The sequence below is a fragment of the Uloborus diversus genome, chromosome 5 (assembly GCF_026930045.1).
Source record: "Uloborus diversus isolate 005 chromosome 5, Udiv.v.3.1, whole genome shotgun sequence".
Classification (NCBI taxonomy): Eukaryota; Metazoa; Arthropoda; class Arachnida; order Araneae; family Uloboridae; genus Uloborus; species Uloborus diversus.
Window position 1 is genome coordinate 82043055 of NC_072735.1, and position 27217 is coordinate 82070271.

Here is a 27217-nt window from a genome sequence, read left to right on the forward strand (position 1 = left end):
TTCAACATTTAGGGGTAATTGCTTTTGTTATCATTTTAATTTCTTCTCACTGCCCTCTAGAAAAGTCTCTGTCTGCAAAGATTGCGAGAGCGTCTTGAGGTGTCTATTTCATAACAACAGTTAGATTATTATAGAGAAAATAATAGTTATTTCGAAGTTTGGTTGATCCAGTTGGTAAAGAATTAAGTTATTTTATGATTTTGGATTTATCAGTTTTTATAGTGCACTGGCTTATACCAACTACACTTGTCTTCTCTTCAACCGGTAACTAATTTTGTAGCTCTTGAGTTTTACAATTTAGTTCTTGAAAGGACTTTGATGGTTTCTGCTAATTGCGCAGATTTTGTCTACCAATAATGAAATATCTTAGCCATTGTTCTTTATTTTTCAAGAAACGATCATCAATATAGCATTTAGATGCCTCTTTACAATTGAACTCGGTTTAAAAATGCTTCAAAACACGACTCAATATGATCTGCCTATTTCCCTAATTCCTCAAGTTTTCCTCCCGACAATGTACACTTTTTATCCAGTATCATGGCTTTAAATTCTTTCATGATATCATATATCATATTATGGTAAAAGACTTAACAGTTTCAGAAAAAATTATAAAGAAATAAGAAAAATCTCTGAACTAGAAATAGTTAAGCCTTTTTTACTCACCAACTTTAAACGCCTTAAAAACAAAATGGCGGAAATAGACAGAAGATGTTTTTACAGGATATCATAGCAGACAGTCTATATTTTATGTCCATAACAAAAGTACAGCCCGACTCGGCCCGGAAAGTAAACAAAAACTTTAATTTCTAAAAATTTTAGTGAAAAATAAACACCCAATTTTGATTTAATTTCACAGAGTAAGAAAATGACAAAAGGCGAAATAATTCAACGAAGCAGGATTTTAGATGGAGCTACATACCTCCCTTTTCCATATTCAAAAGTTTGTTTTACTAAATTTCATCGCATTCAAATACAATAACAATAAAACGGAGACAGCATGAAAAGCGTCGAAAGCAAAAGCGAGAGGATCCAACAATGTCAAAGTTCTGACTAGCCTACACCAAAGAAAATGCAACAGGTGAGATTTTTACTGCTGTCCTTTGATAGAACAGTTATCTGACTTGAAGTAAAGTAGGTTTAAAACAATTTTCGTTAAACTTTTGGATTTTGGTTTTTGTCCGGTTCTACTGGCCAAATACTCCTATGTGAGTCGGTTAAAAAATCGTTTCTCAAGGGCGAGCTTAAAGCAAAAGGTTACGTAATAATAATTTGCTAATTATTATTTAAATGTCACAATGTTATTTAAAAAAAAGAGGAAGAAGTAAAACATTTTCTTAATGAATTCTAGATTCTAACCTAAAACGGAGTAAATCAGATTTAAAAACATTGCCCCCCCCCCCTTCCTCTTTTTAGAGGGAGGAGGGGTGCATCGTATGTTTGAATTCGTATGTTGATATTTTTTATAGATAGGAAATAGTATAATTTAATATACTACAGTTTCCTTTTCGTGTTTTTGTTATAAGTTGCTTTGTTTTATTATTATTATTTTTTTTTTTTTTTTTTTTTTTTGAAAACTCCATTTTCTTCTTTTTCTTTCAGAACCCGGTGCTTCAAAAGAGACTACATGACCTTCAACTTGAAATACATAGTTTAAACGAAAGACAGGTAATGGACCAATCTATGAATTGAATTGTTTTCAATTTCTATAAGTCGAATGCTTTCCATTTTACAGTGCTGTGCATGTTTGGTTGACAATAAGTTTCTTGGTTTGCATTAGTTTCACGTTACGAGAAATAGTGTAGGCCCTAGAAACAGTTTGGCTTGTTTTGTATTCACCCGCAAAATCTTGTTGAAATCTTTTGAAAAAACTACTGTGTGTACAAATGAGAACATAAAACTTTCCTGCTGGATGACGTTGTCCGAAAACGTAAGGATGCTCCTCCCCTGATCCGTTGAGTTAGTTTCATTTAATTAAATAAAAAAATAAAATGAAATAAAATGAAAAAAAATAAAAATCGCAAACTAACGCTGTCATCAAGACTCATTTTTAAGAAAGGTTCTGCTCTTTTCTTCAGTTTTTTTTTTTTCTTTTTTCAGGTTACTAAAACTTTAAACATTTCTAACTCCAAGTGTTATTTTTTCCTATTCCAGAAAGAAGTGTGATCACGCTTTTGTTTGTTGCGATAATTTTTACATTACATAGCCTACAATTTGCTTCTAGCTTTATTGTCGAGAAAGGGAAAGAATGGCTAGCAACCCAAAAATACCAGAGGAAGTATGAAAAATTAATTACTATAGAACATTTTCGTGGGTGAAAGTTTGGCAGTGTAAGGTTTACGCAATAAAAAAAAATTTAAAAAAATAACGGAATATTACCATGCAACTTAACTTGCGCTATATGTAAATAAGGAATTTATGAAATTTGTGTAGAAAATTTCTCTTGTAGTGAGTGAGCTTAACAATATTTGTTATGTTAAAAATTTCCTTTTGTGTAAAAATTTGTAAAATCTTTAATATATATATATATACATACAATCATACATCCATTTATGTGTGTATATATATATATTAAAGGTCGTAGTCACGTGGTACACGCCGGCAAAATTATTTGATGTTTTCCGCCGGAGATAAGACCTGTCGCCTTTACTCTTGCTTCAGCGCAAACAAAAGCGAATGAATGGAAGGCTTCGTCTATCTCTCAATGTTCTAGGGCTTAAAGCTACGCTTTGGAGACTTATATCTCGAAAAATTGACCCAGACCATTTATTTATGCCCCTTTTCGATAATGACCCTTCCCCCCCCCATCCAAAAAAAAAAAAACATGCTGGATCCGCCTTGTGTGACTCATCAGTATTGAAAGCAAACCCTGGGCGTGTTTGATATTATTTGATTATTCTAAAAATATTGATTAAATATCAACCCTAATCGTTATCCTTACTATATTTGAACAGCGTTCCATCACATACGCTGCGTTGGATGTGAAGGAAGTTAACTACTAGTATACATATAAATGTCGTGTATACTCATCTCACTTCTGCCATACAGCTTCTAATTTTCATCTTGTAAAGATGGTAAGGGATGTAGTTGCTCATGCTCTTCTTCCAAAACTTTTCCTGCATTTTTCTCCGAGAAATTATGATTCTTTCTCGGCTCTAGACATTCCTCCACTTTATCAAACCTTTCTCAGTATACTCCTGCCTGTTGCTCCCCGACATCTTAGTCGTTGCCATGACGACAGACCCTTTTCCATTAAGGAATCAAAAGAGAGACTTTTCTTCGTACATATAATGTTTTGTGCTCCCTTCTATTTAGGTCACACGACAAAAGTGTAATTTTGGTGAATTAAAGTTTAGTCGAAGGCTTGTTCAGAGCTGTGTAATTGTTTTGTTATGTTAAGAAATAACTATATCGCTTCCTTGATATTCAATCTTTTAGTTGTTTCCGTTTGCTGTCTTATTGTAGTACCTTCGTGTGCGTGTGAGGGGGCGGGGGGGGGAGGCATGACTCAAACCGAGTCATTAATTGTTTTAGGGGTGTCGTTCTTGGAAGGGAGCACCTCCCCTCAATACAGACTAGGTTGGGGAGTGCACCTTCCCAACAACGACTCCCAGGTAACTTCTCTTTTTTTATGATAAAAATTCCACTAAATATATTGAAAATGCATATATTCCTGTTCTAAAGTAATACAATGATCAATGCTTGAAATATTTGTAACACTGGCAGTTTTTTTTTTTTTTTAAATATATATATATTAGGGTGGAGTGAAAAAATTAAAATTGGATAAAAGCTAAGTAATAGTGCGGAAAAGGTGTGTTTTGTACAGATATTTAGTCATGCAAAAGCATTTTTAAAACAAAAAATACCTTGAGGGTCCGCTTTTGCTTTGAAATTGACCATTATTGCATCAAAACTGACAAAAGTTATAAAAATTTCCTCAAAAATCAAAATTTTTTAAAAGTTAAGCAATAGCGCGGAAAAGTTGCCTTTTGTAGAGATATTTTGTCATGCAAAAACAGTTTTATGACAAATAATATCTTGAAGGTCCGCTCGCGTCTTGAAATTGATCATTATTTCATCTAAACTGACAGAAGTTGTAGTAGTTTCATTAAAAATAAAAATTTAATTAAAGCTAAGCAATAATGCTGAAAAGTTTCCTCTTGTATAGATATTTTTTCATGCAAAAGCATTTTTATAACAAAAAATATTTTGAGGGTCAACTCGGACCTTGAAATTGACCATTATAGCATCAAAACTGATACAAATTCTAATGATTCCATTAAAGCCAAAATTTTTCCAATATGATGTAAAAGCACTTCAAAGTTGACCGTTTGTGTAAATTATATACCAAACTCAAATATTTAAATAATAAAATGTACTAAATATCATATACCTTAAAATCATCCAATATCGAGTTAAAATTAAGTAACATTACAATACTTAGCATACTGAGAAAAATGTATTAAAAGTTATTTCTTTAAAAAGATTAGCTTTAATATGCATCAATTATTATTTATATAAAACTAAAAATTATAAAAAAAAAAAAAACTAACAAGTAAAAGCATTTTTGACGTAAAAGATTCTCTGCTTGACAAATGTGACTTTGCACCAAAATGTGAATTTTACAAATGATAGATTACAAAATTTAAACATAAAAGCATGAAATTATCAATCCAATTTTTTACAGTCACAGAAATTACACAGCAAAACTAAAGAAGTTACTAAATGAATTCTCAAATTGTTGTTCCTTCAAATTCAAACTATAATCCACACACTACAAACAATAACGCATAGTTTGGCGGAAAAGTTGACTTGGAGATCAGTTTTATGACTGACAATATTCAGACTTAGTGTTATATTGCGGCATAAGTTTTCTGGATTCTAATCTTACTCTAATCAATCCTTCTCTCTTGCTTACACCATAAACCGTAGACGATGCTTCTGTGACTAATTTAACGCATCGTTCCACTGCTTGAGTGTGACATGGGAGGCTATGGAAATCAAACAATTCAGAAGGTACGCCATCAAGCACCATTTCTTTCAAATCCTTATCTAGAATTCCACTTGTAAGTGGCGGCTCCGTGTGTTCCCAATTTTGCCAATCGATGAGCTCGTGGTAGTCTCCAGCATCCAAATTAAACTCTGGAATTGTAAATTTTCGCAATCCAATCGGTGTCATAGATCTTGCATTCATAATTCGACGCAAACCAAGTTCTCTGACACAGTGTCGATCATGTGAGATCATCGCTATCAATATGTTTTCCGGATTCCCAAAGTAACCATTGCGCTGAATCACAGGATCGATTATTACAGCTTTTAATTCAGAAGAAAGATAACGTGATTTTTTGATTGTTTCAAAGAGATTTTTAGAACCATCTTTGCAAGAGTGGTTAATCTTAATGGTAAACTACGTTGGTGCATACACTTTAATAACATATTCTGCTAATGTGTATAAGTTCTGCGGCGGACTGTCAGTTGTCATGTACAGCCGTAAAATTCTATTTGCTGTCGTTAACCACCGTGAGTATACTAATGTTCCAGGTTCTCGTTTAGACAAATTTTCAGAGCACTGACCGCTAGCTACAGCTTTACAAACATCAAATAAGTACTGTTGATCAGTGCTCAACTCATTTCTGTTTATATTCGGAAGATTAACCTGAATTGGTTGAAACGTTACAACTGGCAACTGTTCACATCCATCCAATGCTTTACCAATGATTCCACAGAATGCGCGCGGACCATCTGTTTTACCATCTAAGTGTTTCAAAAGATGTAAGGGAAGTTCGTTAGAATGAAGTTGGCATACTAACCATTGCAACGGTTTCTTGAAATGAACTTCGAGAAGCCGTATTACACCTCCCTTTCTTCCAGTATTTACGTTGGTTCCATCGCACCCAACAGCTACACAATTATCAACTAAAATGTTATTTCTTGTTATATAGTCAGTTATACTTCTAGTGATGTTTATCGCTGTGCAACTGGCCGGAGTCACATGGCTAAGAAACTTAGATCCAGGTTCTTGAAGCAAAGTAACATGCTCTTCAACTACTGTTTTAAGGTATTTTTTTGCCATCTAAGCTTTTAAGTTGTAACGTTTTATCCTTTCTGCTATCGAAATACAAAGCACGAAGACTTCTCGAAGTTTCTGTCTCTTGTACCAGTACCTTTCTCCTTTTCTTGTTTCTCTCGAATGATTTTTCTGCGATCAATCATGCATGAAGAATTTTGTTCTGTAATCAAACCCACATCTTGAAGCACAGCACTTGCTATTGATGCCGCAGCTCTATCTGAAACACTGGATCGGTCACATTCCCTTGTCAATGTTGGTAAAGGAACTCGCATTTGTTGAGAGTTGAGTGGTAGCTTCGTGGAACATGGTGTCTCCTTCACTTTTTTACTCTAAAATTTGAAGTAGAAGCCTGGAAAATTTCGCCATTTATGTCCATTTCTGATGAACTTGAAGTTGATTCTAAAATCATAGGTGTTTCACTTTCAGTTTGTTTTGCAACTTTAGAAAGGCGAGCATTGTCTTTTAATTTTCTCTCTGCCTTCTGTCGAAGTCTTTTTGTTGCAGTTAAGTCAACAGTGCTCATGATCATTTTTCTAACAGTTCTCCGGTCATGAAGAAACGCCTGTTCTTCCACAGGAACTTTGCGGAACTTTTTCACAACTACAAGAGGAAAATTTACATTTACAAGACGAGATATCAAACAATTTTTGTTTTGCATTCTCAGCGAATGCTTTTATTTTGACCAGATGACGTTCATTTTTCTGTTTTCGTATAGATTTTAATAATTCTTTGTACTTGGTATTGTATGAACGAATGAATTGAAGAACACGAGTGTGAGTAACTATAGGTATTGAAGATTTCCTCCACAGTTCTTCGATTTGTAAAGCTACTGCCTCTGAGACTTCAGCTACCGTGGGTTCTTTCGTTATTTCATCTGTCTTTAAATGGTTCCTAACATGGAAATAGTATTTCATCATGTTTTCATACGTGGGCAAAACTAGTTTACTCAACTCTTTGGGTATTCCAAACACAGGACACTTTAATTTAGTTCTCGTTTTAATTTTGCTACTAGTAGCCATTTTCCGTTACAACCCGACCAACAAATCGACACTCAACTGCTCACATACACTCATTCGAGAAAAACAAATGTTCGACTATGTAGGCAAGGCATAATTTCAGCTAAGCAATGTGACTGCTTATTTTTTTCTCAGATGACATGCGAAACAGGTGCCACATGGCTTTGAACGAATTCATTCCTCAAGCTAAGAATGAGAGGGAGGCGAAGTACCCCTATACGCAGAGACTAAAAGTAAAGGCTTTCAAGGGCCTCCCTTGAAGTAAATAAATAGGCAAGATAAAAGTGTTTTCCCTCATATAGTGATATTGGAATTCTTTCATGACATTTTTACAGTCGATTTACGGAAAAGAGAAATGACTTATAAAAATAGTAGTTAAAAAGTAAGATTTAACAAGAAAAAAAAAAAAATAAAAGCAGATATTTAAAATGAAATCTAGGATATTAATATATGAATTCTAAGTTTATAGTATCAAATAACAATTTTTTAACTTATTAAATTAAGTACAGAAAAAACGAAGTTGCGATTAATTCACTACAAAACAAAAGCAAGTTTTTGAAATGCAAGGTCAAAGCGACCCACAGAACTAAAAAGTAAAATTAAAATAATTTTTCCCTATTCTTTATGATACCCAGTCACAATTCTTTCCCTCCACCGAAAATTGAGCATCTAAAATAAAAATTACTTGCATTAAAAGTGGAATTTTAGGAAAAAAGTAAATTTTGTAAACTTCAAGGTCAAAGCGGACCCTCAAGATGGAAAGGTAGAGCAAAAATATTTTAGCCCTTTCTTTGTGGAACCAAACCACGACTTTTCCGCACTATTAGAAGTTGAATTTCGGAAAAAAAAATTTTTGCGTATACTTTCACTCCACCCTAATATATATATATATATATATATATATATATATATATATATATATATATATATATATATATATATATATATATATATATATATATGTTTTCTGTAAAAGCATTTTTCACAAGCTGTCATTTTCGCGAAAATGAAGATATCTGATTTTGCGATCTGAAAGTTTCGCGGATTTTGTAGGAACAGAGCAAAATTTGATTATTGTAAATGTGAAGTTGAAATTTTTCGCTTGGGTTAAACTTTCGCGATTATGACAGGCTTGCAAAAATTAAAGCCTCGCGAAAATAAGTGCTTTTGCAGTATTTTTAACGCTGTGGACCAATACCACACTAGAGATCGTCTTCCGGTCGGGTATTCAGTGTTTCAAGTGTGGCTTGGTCTGAAATCAAAGTTTTCTTTCGTTAAGGACTCTGAAAGAGTTCTTGTAAGCACGCAATCAATACAGTAGCCTTCGAAACATTTATTTTTAATTGGTTATTACGCGGAAAAGTTGCGATTGATGAAGACTTAAATAATAATAATAATTAAAAAAAATAATAATAACTTTATTTGCAATTGGGTAATATCTAATCGCGCTATAGCCTGACAATTCGAGGGAAAAAAAAATGTAGAATTTCATTTGTTTCTTTGACTTAAAAAAATGCTTCAGTGTTGTTTAGGGTTTTGAGACGGAAAAATTGCGATTGGTGAGACTTAAAAAAGAAAAAAACAAAAGAATTTTTTAAAATCGGATAATATTTTTAAATTGCGCAACAAGCTTGGAAATTGGGGGGGGGGAGAGAATTTTACCGTTTCTTTGATTTTTTACTTTTGCTTTAATGTATTTTTTTTAAAGAACAAATAAGTTCCAACGCATGCTAATATAAATGAAAATTAATTGATTTTATGCTTGCAAATCATCCTTCAGTTCCCCAAATCAAAAAAAAAAAGCGCACTATATGAAGATATTTGCTGATAGCAGTAAATTTTTGGAGAATTTACTAATCACTTGCTTCACCTGTTTTTCTCACTACGTTTCTTTCACAGAACGTTCCAAAACTTGTGTTTTATTAACATCGTTGAGGATCCCTACAACTGTTTCTTTCAAATTTGCGGAAGAAAAAAGGTTGCATGTTTCGGAAATTTTTTTGGATTTGAGAAATCTAAAGGTAATCCGTAAACAGAGAAATTAAAGATTTTTCTTGTATAACTAGAGGACCCGACAGACGTTGTTCTGTTCAAACTTTGTAAATTGAAAAGTTAAAAAACTTCAATAAACTATCAAGTGTTTGAACCGTTTTGTTGAAAAAAATAAGTAAAAAGAAAATGTTTTAAGCTGCTCTGTGTCAAAATGCGTACATTTATTACAACTTGATTTTTCTAATTTCCACTGGACAGTTGTTTTATTAACTATTTTTTTTCCCGTACCCCGTTCCTTCAGCCATACTCAAAGCATAAGAAGCCTCCTCAGATATGAAGTGTAAAAAACTAACTACCCATCTAGAACAAACGGAAAATCCCGCTGCAACATCCCCCATATGAAAAAGAAGAAAACAATCGAAAGGATATCGTTTAAAAAAAAATGATAAAGGTAAAAACAGTTCTCTGAATAAGTGAAAATAACTCAACCCTCCCCCCTCCTCCCAATGTAAAATAAACACATTCTTCAACTAAAATGACTAAAAATTCTTTAAAAACCAAAAGCAATTCTTTGCAATTTGAAATATTTCTCCAAATAAACAAAAAATACAATAAATTACATTAACAGTAGCTTTAAAATGTAAACAAATGATCACACAACTCTATTGTTTATAGCCAAAGTCGCCATGCCACCACGTTACTCTAATCCAGCTGATCAGTGAGCGAAGCCAACTCCGACGGATTAGCGGTCCGATCTTTTGAACGAAAACTTTTAAAACTTCATATATTGCCTAATTTTTTTCTTTCCACCAAGGATAAAGATCTTCCACTGCACTGATCTTTTGTGTACAGAACTACCCTGTTGTAATTTATCTTGACGAAAATAAAATTTGTTTCGTCTTTAAATTCCATCCTCTTTTCCTTTAATAATGTACTGATTAGTTTGATAATCCTTCAAGTATTCTTGACATTGCTGCCAAAACTCAAATGGATTTCAGCCGAGAAACAAATGTTGCTAGGTACGGTACTTTCTGATCATTTGGTTAGGAAAACCTAAAGCACCGATCCGGTCACATGGTTCAACTACGACGACAGAACATACGTTTTGCGTGAACCTTCCAATTCGCAACTCCAACGAACAATAGGGGGCACTGCAGTCACTGTCTAATGGCGGACGAAAAAACTAAAACAAACGCACGTGGTAACGAAGAAAATGCTAAAAGTGTTGTGATTTTTGTTCGTATGCATGATTTTTTTTGTTTTATCCTTCTTAAATCAATATTTTAAGTCCTGAGGATATTTTAGCCCACGTAGAAAGAGATTAGAATTCAAGAAGCATTACTAAACGTCAAATGTTAAAGCAAACTACGTAGTTCGTAGTTCTAAGCAGCCATTTCCACGATGTTGAATTCGATATTTATCAATTCTCGTTAAAACTAAATAATAATTGTGGCCTGACAAGAATAACAACTAATGCTAAAAAATTTAATATGACATTACGAATTATTATCAAAAGAAGATAATACTTCTTTGCCTTGCTTGGCTAGCGCATTTGTAGCCGAGCTATTTCTCTCAAATTCCCGAATCGGCTAATTTAAAAATTTTCTGTTTCGATGTTTCTAATTTCTGAGTTATGATTTAATTATGTCATGCTATGCAAATCATCAACAAAACTCTCACGGATATATGGTGGCAGTTTTCTTTTCAGTTGATCTACCATTATTTCTTTTTACTTATCGAATTCTGTATTCTTTCTACCATTTTATTCCACTCATGATAAAAATTAAAAATGGTGGAATGGTGAACATGCGGAATCTCGCCAAGGCTACTTTGCTCGCACAATACTAACACTATAACCCTAAACAAATTTGGCGAAACCTTTCAGCTGAGAATAAAAGCAATAAAGTAAATTCTTTCTCGGTTAAACATTTTTCATTTTGTTCTACGATAATATATTCAAGAAAATATTATGCATACTGTCCATTCCAACTAAATGCTGCTTTAAAATATGGTTACTTAAATTAATTTAAGATTAAAAAAAAAAAAAATCCATATTCTTACAAATTCACACAAAACAATAAAAAAATTTACCTGGTATAACGTTATCCAAGTTTGTTAATCCAGAGTTTTCTTGTGTTAAGGAAAACTAACATTATTTTGAGAAGCTCGAGAATACTACTAAGGGACGAAACAATATGCATGTAGCTGAAAGCAATCTAAGACACATCGATTGCGTTAATAAATACTCAGAACAAACTGCCTGTGTTTACGTCAACAGACACATGTGGGACGCAATATGGCAATGTTTTAGTTTTCCCGGCAGTTTTATAAATCACCGCAAGGTAGCGTATTCGAGCGCTGGAGTTCCGAATACTTTACTTTAAAATATATCTCGGGACCTAAAATCGCTGCTTTCAAGAGAACTGAAGGCTTCACTCTCTCTCTCTCTATGTTTTATCTATTCGCAAAGAAAAGGTTAATAAACAGGTATAGTTACCAAGTAGGTGATAGTTTGAGCAATTCGAAGCTCCGCCCCTTTTCCTTGGGTCAACTCTCATTAGATGATTTCCTTTGTTTACATTGTATTACTTTGTTTACATTGAGTAGTAGGTGCCAAATTTGGCAGTTTTTGAAAAAATACGCCAACGCGACCCGGTTACCGTAATTCTACCGTATAAATAATAATTGAGAAAAATGGAGGGGGAATTTGCGATGACTTTGAAAAGGGCGTTAGTCATTGAACTTACGCCCTTTTCAAACTCATTGACAATTCTAACAGATGTCGCTGGTTGTGCAAGGTAATATTTTTTGTTTCTCTTGTGGTACAGTGTTTTATGAACTGTAGCGTGGGTAATCTTCCGTCATTATTTCGCCATACTGCATTATTATTATTTTACCAATATTGCATCGTCATTCGCTATGTTGTTTTGGTTTAGGTAATTTTTCAAACATTAATGATAGACGAAGTAGATGAAAAAAACGTAGAAAAGGAGTCAGAAACATGCTTTGATTCATTCTCTCCAAAGAAACGTGACGGTGTCCTTGCTAATCTGTACTCTATGCAATAAAAGACAATACAAGACGTCTACCTTCAGTCCATCGTTGATCACCATGAAGTCGAAAAACATCGTCCCAGAAAAGAGAACCACGAGTGAGGCAGTCCACTTTCAGCTATGATGTCATGCAGGTCTACCAAAAGGTACCTGTTTGTCAAAAGGGTTTTCTCGGATTGTTAAAAAGAGGAGACATTCCAAAAGAGCTGCGCGCTCAAGCTCCTTGACCAAATTTCGAGATTTAAGCCATTGAAATCAACCGAATGGTACGATAACGTACAACAATTCCAGCAGAGAAAACGTCTACGTCCCTGACGAACATCATGCAATGATTCTGGCTGCCAGAAAGGATCCTTTCACTGTCAAGGTGCTACGCCCCAAAGAAGCTAAAGATTTCAGTTAATGGTGGCCAGAGTTTTATAAGAAATCCCGTGTCCCTTTAAAAAAGACCCGCCGGGGCCAAAAGAGTGATCATCGCGATTTATTCTACATCAGTTCCAACAAGATATACGTGTTTGATTCTTCAACACCCGGCATCCTTATTGCTTTTTGACGGTCTTAACTACAACAGTTACAAACTCATGAAAGTCTAGAACATCCCCGATTTACCAACTAGCATCAAGGCTTCACTCGATGCGTGTCTTATCAGGCTCAGTCATTTCTCAAAAGATCAAAGGCGCCGCCTTGCCCGTAAGATGTCGCTGTAGTATAACCGGGGAAATCATTTGTTTACATTAGTTAACGTATTATTTCTGCTGTAAAAAGTGATGTTTTTTCAATCGTTGACGTAAAATTTCATTGATATGGTTAACCGATGTGTGGTAGTGTAGTACAGGGTGAATTGATGCCGGAACGGCGTACCAGGGCTGTTTTTCAAGGAAAATAAATTCCCTTTTCAGGTAAAGCTGGTCCCAACTCAGTATTCAACTATTTCTCATTAGCGTTCACTTCTGGTAAAATGCATCCCTGAAGCACAGGGAACTCCAAAGCATTTTGAGCCTTGGTCTCACTTTTAGTAAGTCGGCCCCAGAGATTACGTATACATTTTTTGAGACATTTAATGTGAGTTGATATCGAGAAGGGTTCGAACATTACTCTTCCTCTAAATTAAAAAAAAAAAAAAGTCTAAGAAGGAAACCTTGTTGTTTATAAACTATATAGTATTTTACTGCATATTTAAAAAAGGTATTTAATGGCGCAGTCGTCAAGATTTCGACAATAATTGTTTTATTTTCACAATATCGGTAAGATTTAGTTACAGGTACGTCGCTCAGCTTGGTGAATTTTCTCTTTACCTTTACTTGGCGAAAACTGAAAAATTGCACTTACATCATCGTCGGCGAAAATTAAACTAGTATGTTGTGGCCATCACGAAACTTTCTTCTATATTTTTCCTTTTTCTGATCCCTCCCATGCTTGACGAGGAAGCAATATTCCTAACAGAAACAAAATTACACATGCAAAAACTTGACGACCATCCCAATGTCTGAATTATTGTAAAAACAAAACAAAGAGCGAAAATTGAAAGTTACTTTAAAAGCCTTACTTGAATTAATTACAAATATTTTATTTATTAACAAACATAAGATGGCAACAGTTAAAAATTTTAAATCATTGAGATAATATTTCCGATCATTTCCATACAATTAAAATCACGAGAAATACGCAGACGACAATCTATTACGATTTATCTTTCTTATTGTTGCATTAATAAAACTATTTTCATTCGCAAAAAAAAAAAAAAAAATCAACACCTCTTGGAGCGATTGGAGTCAAAATTGAACCAAAGCCTGTTTACGTATGGATTCACATATATTCCAAATTTCAACCAGAACGTAGCATTACTTCTTGAGATAGGGCACTCACAATGGGAAAAAAAAGAACGGGCGATTGCGCTACCCCCTTTTTAGCTGTTGACACCTAAATAAAATCAGCTCTTATACCCACTAAGGGCTACTTGTCAAAAAATTTTTGTTTGATTCCGTTCGTTATTTCTTGAGATACAGCAGTCACAATTGACGACAAAAAACGTTCTATAGCTCCACCCCCCTTTGAGTTATTGACACCAAAATTGAATCAGCACCTGCTCCTGTTAATGGCAACATATGGACCAAATTTTGTTTGATTCCGCCAGTTACTTCCTGAGGAATAGCAAGCACGCGTAACTCAAAAAACGTCCCATTGCTCCACCCCCCTTGGAGGAATTCGCGCCAAAAACTAATGGGCACAAGTTCACATAGGGGCACATATGTGTACCAAATTTCGTTCGATTTCATGCGGTAGTTTTTGCTGTAGAGCGGCCACAAAAAACTGGTCACACACAGACGTGACACACATGCATACACACACACATACATACATACACACACACATACATACATACACACACACATACACACACACACACAGACAGACAGACATTTTCCAAAAATAGTCGAAATGAACTCGGCACACCTCAAAACGTTCGAATCCGTCAAAATTCGAAATTCGAAAATTTGCACGAATCCAATACTTTCTTCTATATATTAGATATAGAAGAAAGTAAAAATAAGGCTTACATTGTCGTATGTTTGCTTCTTTTTCTAATTTTACAAACTTTACACACTTTCAATTTTTACTTATGACAAGGATAATTTATTCTGTTGATTATGTCACATAATAATGGAGAATTGAAATTGATTTAGCGAAACATTTTAACGAGATTTCTCATATTATTGTAACATCTCGTTTTTATTTGGCGAATATTTTTACTTTGTTTTGATTAAAAATCCGCGAAAAAACAAAATAACATGCTACTTCGAAAAATAAATAAATTCGATGTTCGAAAGCATTTAAAGTTTTATTACATGTAATTTTATTACCATTTATTTATTAAAAGTTTCAATAATCCTCTCAGCAGAGGCGTAGGAACTTTGTAGAAGTAGGGGGAGCTGGGACACATTATGAGAAGTGTCTGGTATGTAAGGGGCAGAAGCAGTGGCCTCTGAAAATAATTGGTGGGGGGGGGGGGGGAGGGGACTTTAATTTTTTTTCTACATATGAAATTAGCTTCGAAGCTTCCATCTCTTTTTACTTTCTTCTATATCTAATACATAGAAGAAAGTATTGGATTCGTGCAAATTTTCGAATTTCGAATTTTGACGGATTCGAACGTTTTGAGGTGTGCTGAGTCCATTTCGACTATTTTTGGAAAATGTCTGTCTGTCTGTGTGTGTGTATGTATGTGTGTGTGTATGTATGTGTGTATGTGTGTGTGTCACGTCTGTGTGTGACCAGTTTTTTGTGGCCGCTCTACAACAAAAACTACTGCATGAAATCGAACGAAATTTGGTACACGTATGTGCCCCTATGTGAACTTGTGCCCATTGGTTTTTGGCGCGAATTCCTCCAAGGGGGGGGTGGAGCAATGGGACGTTTTTTGAGTTACGCGTGCTTGCTATTCCTCAGGAAGTAACTGGCGGAATCAGACAAAATTTGGTCCATATGTTGCCATTAGCAGGAACAGGTGCTGATTCAATTTTGGTGTCAATATCTCAAACAGGGGTTGAGCTATAGAACGTTTTTTTGTCGTCAATTGTGACTGCTGTATCTCAAGAAATAATGAACGGAATGAAAGAAAAATTTATCGGCAAGTAGCAAAATGTATTTTGGTGGCACATATATTTTTTCTCTACTTGATCACTATTTTCATGATGATATTTTTACAAAAAGAAAAAAGAAATTTAAAAATGCCGGCAGCCCCTATGAAGTTATGTTTATTTACGTATTCATTTTTTTACTTGACTGACGCTTGTCATTGATTTGTACTAAACACTGAATACATTCTTTTCGTTAAAAAATGTTCGAAACGTTCGTTTCAGCGCTCCTCAGAGGTAAATCATAATGCATAACCTTGCTTGGATGTTCCTAAATAATATTTAGAGATTGCATTTGCTTTCAAATTTTGCAGAAAAAACTCTTTTCCACACTTTTATTCTATTTGTTCACTTATCATTTCTGTTACATGTTCTTAAAATCGTAAAGGTTTCCTTTCTGCTTTTTTTTTTTTTCATTACTAATATGAAATTGGTGACGCCATTTCTGAAAAACTGGGCCGGGGGGGGGGGGGGGTAGCAAAACCCTTCTTGGTGATGGCTCTGGTGCCCCCCCCCCCCCTAAAAAAAAAAGTTTGGTTATTCTACGCCTCTGACTGGTACTGATTTTCGCAGGCCGCGGAGTAGAGTCCACTTTCCCGCATTTCGGCAATCAAGGGTGTTTAAACAGTGAAACAAAAGGTGAAGGTGAATTCAAGTGCACTGACCACTTCGTCTTCTCACTGCTTTTGTTGCTCATTGGGTAGAAATTCCGAAATTCCCAAAAAAGGCAGATCACATTTTTGAAATCAGGTTTGAGGTAAACAATGTGCGGCAAAAAGCAGCAGTGCAAGAATTTTCCGGGGGAGCTAAGCCGGTCTGAAATATTCCAGGGGGAGCTCAAGCTCCCTCAGCTCCCCCCGTTCCGACGCCTATGCCTCTCAGTAAATGAAACTACCCACCAAACGACACTAAAAGTTTCAGTAAAATATAAAAAACATATGCTGAACAAACTATATTTGACAACTATAAAAGCTTCATTTTATTGAAAACAAAAAACCGACTACGGGGACAACAAATAAAATGAAAAATAATCGCCAAGAGTTGAAATGCATCGTGACGCACATGTATATGAAATTCTTTGGCGTCACAAAATTTGACAGCATTATATTTCTTGCCATTTAATATTCACATTAAAATCATAGGGGAATTATCGAGTCGCGGAACACGTGAAATTGGCGAAAACTTTTTCTAAACTTCAAAATCATAGGGGAATTATCGAGTCGCGGAACACGTGAAATTGGCGAAAACTTTTTCTAACTTAATAGACAGTATTAGTAGGGGAGATAGCGACAGTTTTTAATACATTATTTATATAAGGCCAGAATTTTTTTAAATATTAGATTGGTTCACTTAAAAGAAGAATACACGAGTCTACCAAAAAGTTATCGTTGCAATAATTAATAAAAAAATTTGCAATATGTTGCAAAAACTTGTGAAATTGTCTTATATATATAAGGCTGAAACTCGGTAATATTATTGATTACGTATAAACATAACGAAAAATATATGTCTACCGCGTCCGAAGCGTTGCCGTACCGTGTCTACCACCCACGCAAGGTGCGAAAAAATCAGTCGATTTTGACTTATATATATAAGCCTAAATTTTTTTTAAATAACTGTTTATAATGTATAAAATATAAAAACAAAAGTCTACCAGTTGTGTTATGTTGCAAAGGCATGCATAGACGCCACGGAATGTCGACCCTCGTACCTCTATGTACCTTTTATCGGGCCGCTAGCGCTCGCTCGAAAAAGTTGGCTTGTCGTCGCGAAATTTCAATAAATAAAGCTGATTTATTTATTACTTTCTTCTATATCTAATATATAGAAGAAAGTATTGGATTCGTGCAAATTTTCGAATTTCGAATTTTGACGGATTCGAACGTTTTGAGGTGTGCTGAGTCCATTTCGACCATATTTGGAAAATGTCTGTCTGTCTGTGTGTGTGTGTGTATGTGTGTGTGTATGTATGTGTGTCACGTCTGTGTGTGACCAGTTTTCTGTGGCCGCTCTACAAACAAAAACTACCGCATGAAATCGAACGAAATTTAGTACACATATGTGCCCCTATGTGAACTTGTGCCCATTAGTTTTTGGCGCGAATTCCTCCAAGGGGGGTGGAGCAATGGGACGTTTTTCGAGTTACGCGTGCTTGCTATTCCTCAGGAAGTAACTGGCGGAATCAAACAAAATTTGGTCCATATGTTGGTATTAACAGGAACAGGTGCTGATTCAATTTTGGTGTCAATAACTCAAACGGGGGATGAGCTATAGAACGTTTTTTGTCGTCAATTGTGACTGCTGTATCTCAAGAAATAATGAACGGAATGAAAGAAAAATTTATCGGCAAGTAGCCCTTAGTGGGTATAAGAACTGATTTTATTTTTGTGTCAACAGCTAAAAAGGGGGTAGCGCAATCACCCGTTCTTTTTTTTCCATTTTGAGTGCCCTATCTCAAGAAGTAATGCTATGTTCTGGTTGAAATTTGGAATATATGTGAATCCATATGTAAACAGGCTTTGGTTCAATTTTGACGCCGATCGCTCCAAGAGGTGTTGATTTTTTTTTTTTTTTTTTTTTGCGAATAAAAATAGTTTTATTAATGCAACAATAAGAAAGATAAATCGTAATAGATTGTCGTCTGCGTATTTCTCGTGATTTTTAATTGTATGGAAATGATCGGAAATATTATCTCAATGATTTAAAATTTTTAACTGTTGCCATCTTATGTTTGTTAATAAATAAAATATTTGTAATTAATTCAAGTAAGGCTTTTAAAGTAACTTTCAATTTTCGCTCTTTGTTTTGTTTTTACAATAATTCAGATATTGGGATGATCGTCAAGTTTTTGCATGTGTAATTTTGTTTTTGTTAGGAATATTGCTTCCTCGTCAAGCATGGGGAGGGATCAGAAAAAGGAAAAATATAGAAGAAAGTTTCGTGATGGCCACAACATACTAGTTTTAATAAATAGTTTACATCCTGTTTTTATTAAAATTTTTAGTCTACCGTGACTAAGAGGTTGCTTAGTCTTGGGTAGACGTTGCTTAAATTATAAAGTAGTTGGAAAAGTATGATTATTTTATCTTTTCATTCTTTATAAATGGAAATTTTTCAATTATTATTTTTTTATGATTACAATTTTCTATCATATTTAAATTGATATTCATACTTTTGTTACATATATATATATATATTTTAACTTCTTCAAAAATATTTTGAATCACCACCTTTTCAAATACATTTTGTAAATGGGGAAGTGAAGCTGTTTATTCATATACTGCGAAGAAAGAAGAGGGGAAGGACAACGCTTTTAATAACCTTGGGTCTGGGGCCTGGGCCTGAGTACGGCCCTTATAGTGAAGGAGCTGACGCATCCGCCATTTTGGAGCAAACTTGATCCAGTGCTTCGCGGCGATAGCATTGCTGCTGATGTTTATATTTCTTTAGCATATGTTAAATTGGATCAACAGATAATAGCCATCTGCAGAACTGAAAATCTGCCTTACTGCATTTACTAGAAAATAACAGATTTTTTTTTAAAATAATAAGCATTTTTCATAATGCACTCAGAAGGACAAAATAACTTTCCTGGGTCAGAAAGGACAATTTAAGAATTTCTGTAGTTTTCAAAAATTTCCAAGAAAATGACCCCAAAAAACGAAGAAAAGTGCGGTTTTAGTCATGTAGAGAATGTTTTACCATTATCTAGCTTTCAATCATAAATTTGAGTGTTGAAACACGCATTTTTTTTCCTTAATGGGAAAGTTTGGTTTAAAATGACTTGAGCGCACTTTTCTTCGTTTGTGAAATATTTTTCTTAAAAGAATTAAAAACTACAGGAACACTTTAACTTTTCTGGGTCAGAAAGGACAATTTTTTTGTCCTTTTGAGTGCATTATGAAAAGTGCTTGTTATTTTTTAAAAAAAATCTGTTATTTTCAAGTTTTTCGTTTTCAAACAAAATTTTACTTTAGAATTTGATTTTTTTAGCGTTAAGTTGTACCTTAAGGTTAAACAAATCATTTAATAAAATTCTGTAGTCTGTAAGTAGTCTAGTTGCTGAGTATACGCAAAAGAATGGTTCACAACATATAAGTAACTTGGGATAAAGATCCTAATACGTCTTTTTACTTAGTACTGTTATCGATTATTGACATAGATGAATAGATGAGGATAAAAACCCTAAGAAAGCAACGACTGTGAATAAATTTCATTCTTGCTCCAGAGAGGACTTGATTCAAAATTTTCATTATGATTACTATTAACATTACATTTGCAAGGCAACAAAATTTGTAACAATGGATTTTATATTTAAACATTTAATGGGGAAATTACATCAAATTTGCTATTTTCCATCCTAACCGAAATAATGATGTTACTTCAGAATTTCAAATTTTCAGCCTTAAGTTGTACCTTAAGATTAAGCAAATAATTTAGTAAAAACCAGAAGTCTCTTAGTGATCTAGTAGCTGAAATATAAGCAAAAGCACGCCTCAGATTACGCCATGACAATCAGGCCAAGTGTAATAAAAATGCTTAAAAAACATCAATTCTGAACAACCAAAATGTCTTATCTATGATGTATTCTTTTTATTATATCTAATGAAAGAAATTCCATCATCTTATGCTATGATATTGAGAAAATTATTAAGTATGTTCAGCAGTATTCGTAGTAATTGTTTTCGACACGTTCCCCCGTTTCCTTCCATAAAAGATAACGAACATATCGTCGCCCCAGAGCAACAATAAGATATCTAATCCCAGAAATAACACTAAGATATCTTACTGTTGTTCTGAGGCGACGATATATTAAGCGGAACTCACAGAGGTCAAAAAATTCCGATAGGAGACTCTGCAACACGTCCCTCTGACTTTTTGAATCAATTAAAAAATATTACTTTTAAAGAAGATTTGCCAGAATATTTATTAAAAAACTGGGAACGAGATAACAAAGCGACTTATTTTGAAGATAAATTTGTGTATATTAACTACAAACAGTGTTATAGATTTGAAACCATCAACAGAAAAGTTGTAAAAATAGTAGATCATACTCAATCGTGCCCCAGACCGCGAAGAATCCGACACAAAAATGATTTACCATCTTTGTAATTTTTGAAGAGCTGCAGCCTCGATATGACGTCCACCTACAATGTTCAGATACTGATGTATTAGTTATAATATTGGCTAACATGAAGTTTTTGAATTCTTAAATAAAGGTCTGGATGGAAGTTGGCGTTGGAAAATCATTAAGATGTATCAATGTCTCTGAACTTGACAAGAATTTAGGAGAAACCATTTGTTCCGCCTTGGTTGCTTTACACGCAATGACTGATTGCGATCAAAATCCGACTTTTTTCCGAAAAGGAAAGGTTCGGCCTTACGTTCTATTTACAAAGTCTAAGGATTCACAGGAGCATTAACAAATTTGAGTAAGTATCAGCCATCGCACAATGTAAAATGCATGTCACAAATTGGAATACAACTCGAAATTTCCGAAGAGTTGTGCGCCGAATGTACAGACAAAATAAAATGGAAACAATTAATGATGCAAGAACCATTACGTTCTTAAAAGTTTATAAAATTTTTGAAAAAGATAAAGTAATTCTCGTGAACGTGAAGAGTTTTGATCCGTCATCCTTAATCCTATGTTAGTCTGAACTTCGTGAACATTTCCTCAGAACAGCTTGCATTTCGCAAATTTGGACAAATTTTCATTTAAAAGCTTATCACCTCTTGATTGTGGGTGGAAAATTGAGGACAGATGAAAAGTTTTTAAATGGTTTACTGAAAACAATTACCGCAAGCAATAAAAGATGTTACATTCGAAGCTTAGCCTTCTGCCTCAGGTAATCTTTTTTTTTTTCCAACCAGACTTGGCTTTTAATAAAACTCTTTCTTTTTTTTATCAATTGTTTTCTATTACAGATATTGATAACTGATGATTTTACCGAGACAGCTAATAATAGTACCGACATTCACAGTGATGATGATTATTGAACTGACAATGATGCTAAATTGAAAATAAGACATTTTGAATATAAATTCAGCAACGAAAGCGAAAACGAAAATTATTTGGGCGAGTCAGATGTGAGCGGCGATGCACCTGATGAATAGTTCATTTAAATAAAATTATGTTCCTTGCTACAGTTTTATAGGTTACAAGTGGTAACCGCACGGCTTTGCCCGTAATTGAAAAACTAAAAGGTCTTTTGGTTCGCCTGTATATTTACAAAGAATGTATGGTGAATTTTCTCGTCAATTGGCTTGTACCCATGTTACAGTTCCACGTTATGATAATTTCGTATCTCGCCAATTCGCTTGTGCCCATGTTACGGTTCCACGTTATGATAATTTCGTAATTTACTCGTCCATCTTATGATGATTTTGTTCTTAAAATTGGAATAGAAAAAGAATCACATCTAATTTTCGAAAAATCGCTTCGAGGTGCACATTCCCATGCTACAAACTAACTTTGTGCCAAATTTCATCAAAATCGGCAGAACGGTCTAGGCACTATGCGCGCCACAGAGATCCAGACATCCTACAGACATCCTCCGGACATCCAGACAGAGAGACTTTCAGCTTTATTATTAGTAAAAGTTAATTAATATGTAAAGAACTGTTTATTTGATTATTTTAATTTATTGTTATGTAAGATCGATGCAAAAATTTTATTTCATAAGTACTTGATCATAAAAAATAAATAAATAAAATAGGCATAATTTAAAAGGTCAAGACACTATTAATGAAAAATAAACTTCACTATAATTTTGTACATAATTTTAATTTTAATAAAATAGTTTTTAATTTCGTTTCAATGTTAAAATTATTTTTTTAATATGATTAAATCATTCATACTTTTCCAACTACTTTATAATTTAAGCAACGTCTACCAAAGACTAATTAACCTCTTAGTCACGGCAGACTAAAAATTTTAATAAAAACAGGATGTAAACTATTTATTAAAAAATAAGCCGGCTTTATTTATTGAAATTTCGCGACGACAAGCAAACTTTTTCGAGCGAGCGCTAGCGGCCCGATAAACGGTACATAGAGGTACGAAGTCGACATTCCGTGGCGTCTATCATGCCTTTGCAACATAACACAACTGGTAGACTTTTGTTTTTATATTTTATACATTATAAACAGTTATTTAAAAAAAATTTAGGCTTATATATTTAAGTCAAAATTGACTGATTTTTTCGCACCTTGCGTGGGTGGTAGACACGGCACGGCAACGCTTTGGACGCGGTAGACATATATTTTTCGTTATGTTTATACGTAATCAATAATATTACCGAGTTTCAGCCTTATATATATAAGACAATTTCACAAGTTTTTGCAACATATTGCAAATTTTTTTATTAATTATTGCAACGATAACTTTTTGGTAGACTCGCGTTTTCTTCTTTTAAGTAAACTAATCTAATATTTAAAAAAATTCTGGCCTTATATATATTGTCGTAAAATTTCGGTCGCTATCTCCCCTACTATAAGGGGCTGATGAGCATTGAAAAACTGCAGTTTTGTACGTTTGAAAAGTCGCATTTGTATTCGTGATCTCTAGTAATATATTTTGCTCTTTAGCGGGATACTTGAATTGAGTTGAGCCTAAGATTTTCCGTTAAAATCGAAACCCTTTAAGTTTGTGAATAAAAGAGAAGAAAGATGTGAATCGAAAAGACGTATCTATGGCAACGCCAAATAAAACATCAATAATTTAATGAATGTGACATTATTCGAACTTGATTTTTAACAGCTTGTAACATTTTTTCCTTCGGAGATAGTATCTTAGTTTTTTGACCGTTGATCGAGTTAGATCTGGAGTAAAAATAGCCGCTGGAGTGACGCCGCTTTCCAGTGGCGTCAAAAAGAAAACTGTGGGACAATTCCTTCGCTTTTTACTGATAGATTCAATGAAGAAAGTAGCGCTTAAATTTTAACTAAGCCTAAAACAGTTCGAGCTAAAAACGCAAATAACTCCCGCCGTATTTAAGTTAGAGCATTGGAATAAATTGCGTAGAACGCGGAAAATTCTACCCTTTCTAACGATATATAATATTAATATGTGAAAGTAATTTTTCACCCCTATAATAGGCAATAATGGTCAATTTATGCGATTTTTGAGCTTAAAAAATTAATTCCAAAAATCTAATTCGAATTTTAAAAAATAAAACCCCAGGTGCACACCCCCGGGGCTCGAAATAATTTTGTACAAATTTTCAAGGCTGCATAGGTGCTATGGGGTCTCCTAGACGAAGGACCGCCACAGATTTCTTTCCAGAATTTCTTTAAAACCTTACTTTTATTGACTATAAAAATAGACCACTTCGAGCCCCAGGGGTTAGCACTAGGGTTTTTTTTTATTTTAAATTTCGAATCAGTTTTTTTTTTCCTAATTATTTTTTAAGCGAAAATTTCACGAAATTGCAAATTAAAGGAACGAAAGTTTCCCCACATCCCTTAAAATTTTATGACGTTCAAAAGAGATCTTTTTTCTCTGCATGAGGTTTAGCTCGTTCCAACTTTCTCAAGCAATTCGGAACTCCAGCGCTCGAATACGCTACCTTGCGGTGATTTACAAAACTGCAAATGAAACTAAAACATTGCCACGTTGCGTTCCACGTGTGTCTGTTGACGTAAACACAGGCACTTTGTTCTAAGTATTTATTAACGCAATCGATGTGTCTTAGTTTGCTTTCAGCTACAGAAATTAATTCGTCCCTTAGTAGTATTCTCTAGCTTCTCAAAATAATGTTAGTTTTCATTATTTCCTTAATAATTGGTGAAAGCGAAAATTCTGGATTAACAAACTTGGATAACGTTATACAACGTAAAAAATTTTATTGTTTTGTATGAATTTGTAAGAATATGGGGTTTTTTTTAATCTTAAATTAATTTAACTTACCATATTTTACAGCAGCATTTAGTTGGAATGGACAGTATGCAAAATATTGTCTTGAATATATTATCGTAGAACAAAATGAATAACCGAGAAAGAATTTACTTTATTCCTTTTATTCTCAGCAGAAAGGTTTCGCCAAATTTGTTTAGGGTTATCGTATTAGTATAGTGCGAGCAAAGTAGCCTTGGCGAGATTTCGCGTTTTTAGTTAAACCATTTTTAATTTTTATCATGAGTGGAATAAAATGGTAGTAAGATTACAGAATTCGATAAGTGAAAGGAAATAATGGTCAATCAACTGAAAAGAAAACTACCACCATATATCCGTGAGAATTTTGTTGATGATTTGCATAACATGACACAATTAAATCGTAACTCAGAAATTAGAAAAATCGAAACAGAAAATTTTTAAATGATCCGATTCGGGAATTCGAGAGAAATAACTCAGCTACAAATGGAAAAAAAATAAGCGCTAGCCAAGCAAGGCAAAAAGTATCATCTTCTTTCGATAACAATTTGTAATGTCACATTGAATTTTCTAGCATTAATTGTTATTCTTGTCAGACCACAATTATTATTTAGTTTTATCAAGAATTGATAAATATCGAATTTAACATCGTGGAAATAGCTGCTTAGAACTACGAACTACGTAGTTTGCATTAATCTTTGACGTTTAGTGATGCTTCTTGAATTCTCATTTCTTTCTACGTGGGCCAGAATATCCACAAGACTTTGAAAATTAATTTAAAAAGAATAAAGCGAAAAAATCATACGTACGAACAAAAATCACAACACTTTTAGCATTTTCTTCGTTACCATGTGCGTTTGTTTTAGTTTTCAATTCCGCCATTAGACAGTGACTTCAGTGCCCCCTATAGTTCGTTGGAGTTGCGAATAGTTTTTATCATTACGTGGTATAGGAAAACACTGGAAAAATAAATAACTTAAAACCTATGATTACACAACAATTGAGGATGATAGGAAAATTCCATGTGGATATTTGAAATCAGCTTCAAAAATCACCTTAGGAACACTATAAACGTTTCATGTAACCAAGTTTTTGTTAACTAATGTTATTTTTTGTATTATTAACCGAATTTTATAAGGCTCTTGACACTATTGAGTACCAAGCCCAAAGTGAATGCTGACGTTCAATAAGCAATCGTCTTGGTTTCTCAAAAATAAAACAAATAAATAAAAGTAGTTTTAAAAGACCATGATAATGACCTACTGCTTCTTAAAGCTTGTTCTACAGTATCGATTGTTAAATTTTCGAAAAAGCTATACTTAACTAAAAATAATCTTATGCAGAAACATTACAAACTAGTGGTACCCGCACGGCTTTGCCCGTAGTTGAAAATTAAAAGGTCATTCGGTTCGCCTGTATATTTACAAATAATGGGTGACGAATTTATCGCCAATTGGCTATGTTCATTCGCTCTCCCATTCCAAGTCATGATAATTTCGTAATTTACTCGTCCATCTTATGATAATTTTGATCCGGAAAATGTTCTTAAAATCGAAATAGAAAAGGAACAAATCGAATTTTCGAAAAATCGCTTCGAGGTGCACATCCCCATGCTACAAACTAACTTTGTGCCAAATTTCATGACAATCGGCCGAACGGTCTAGGCGCTATGTGCGTCACAGACATCCTACAGACATCCAGACAGAGTCTTTGAGCTTTATTATCTTCTTCTTCTTTACTAATAATAAAGCAGTAAGTCTCTCTGTCCGGAGGATGTCTGTAGGATGTCTGTAGGATGTCTGTAGGATGTCTGTAGGATGTCCGTAGGATGTCTGTGACGCGCATAGCGCTTAAACCGTTCGGCCGATTTTCATGAAATTTGGCACAAAGTTAGTATGTAGCATGGGGGTGTGCACCTCGAAGCGATTTTTCGAAAATTCGATGTGGTTCTTTTTTTATTCAAATTTTAAGAAAAAAACTATCATAAATTACGAAATTATCATAACGTGGAATCGTAACATGGGCACAAGCCAATTGGCGAGATACGAAATTATCATAACGTGGAACTGTAATTCACCATACATTATTTGTAAATATACAAGCGAACCAAAAGACCTTTAATTTTTCTATTACGGGCGAAGCCGTGCGGATGCCACTAGTTACTAATAATAAAGCTGAATGTCTCTCTGTCCGGAGGATGTCTGTAGGATATCTGTAGGATGTCTGTAGGATGTCTGTGACGCGCATAGCGCCTAAACCGTTCGGCCGATTTTCATGAAATTCGGCACGAAGTTAGTATGTAGCATGGGGGTGTGCACCTCGAAGCGATTTTTCAAAAATTCGATGTGGTTCTTTTTTTATTCCAATTTTAAGAAAAAAAACTATCATAAATTACGAAATTATCATAACGTGTAACCGTAACATGAGTACAAGCCAATTGACGAGAAAATTCACAATACATTATTTGTAAATACAGGCGAACCAAAAGACCTTTTAATTTTTCTATTACGGGCGAAGCCGTGCGGGTACCACTAGTTACTAATAATAAAGCTGAAAGTCTCTCTGTCCGGAGGATGTCT

At 34.2% G+C, this 27217-nt stretch overlaps 1 protein-coding gene across 1 annotated transcript in view; it reads left to right on the forward strand.

Annotated features, from left to right (window-relative positions):
* Positions 1 to 27217, forward strand: part of LOC129222987 (PHD finger protein 21A-like) — a 116870-nt gene that overhangs the window by 54675 nt on the left and 34978 nt on the right. The window contains exon 3 of the mRNA XM_054857551.1: positions 1600 to 1665. Coding sequence (XP_054713526.1) covers positions 1600 to 1665 — 66 coding nt within the window. The remainder of the gene's footprint in view (positions 1 to 1599; positions 1666 to 27217) is intronic.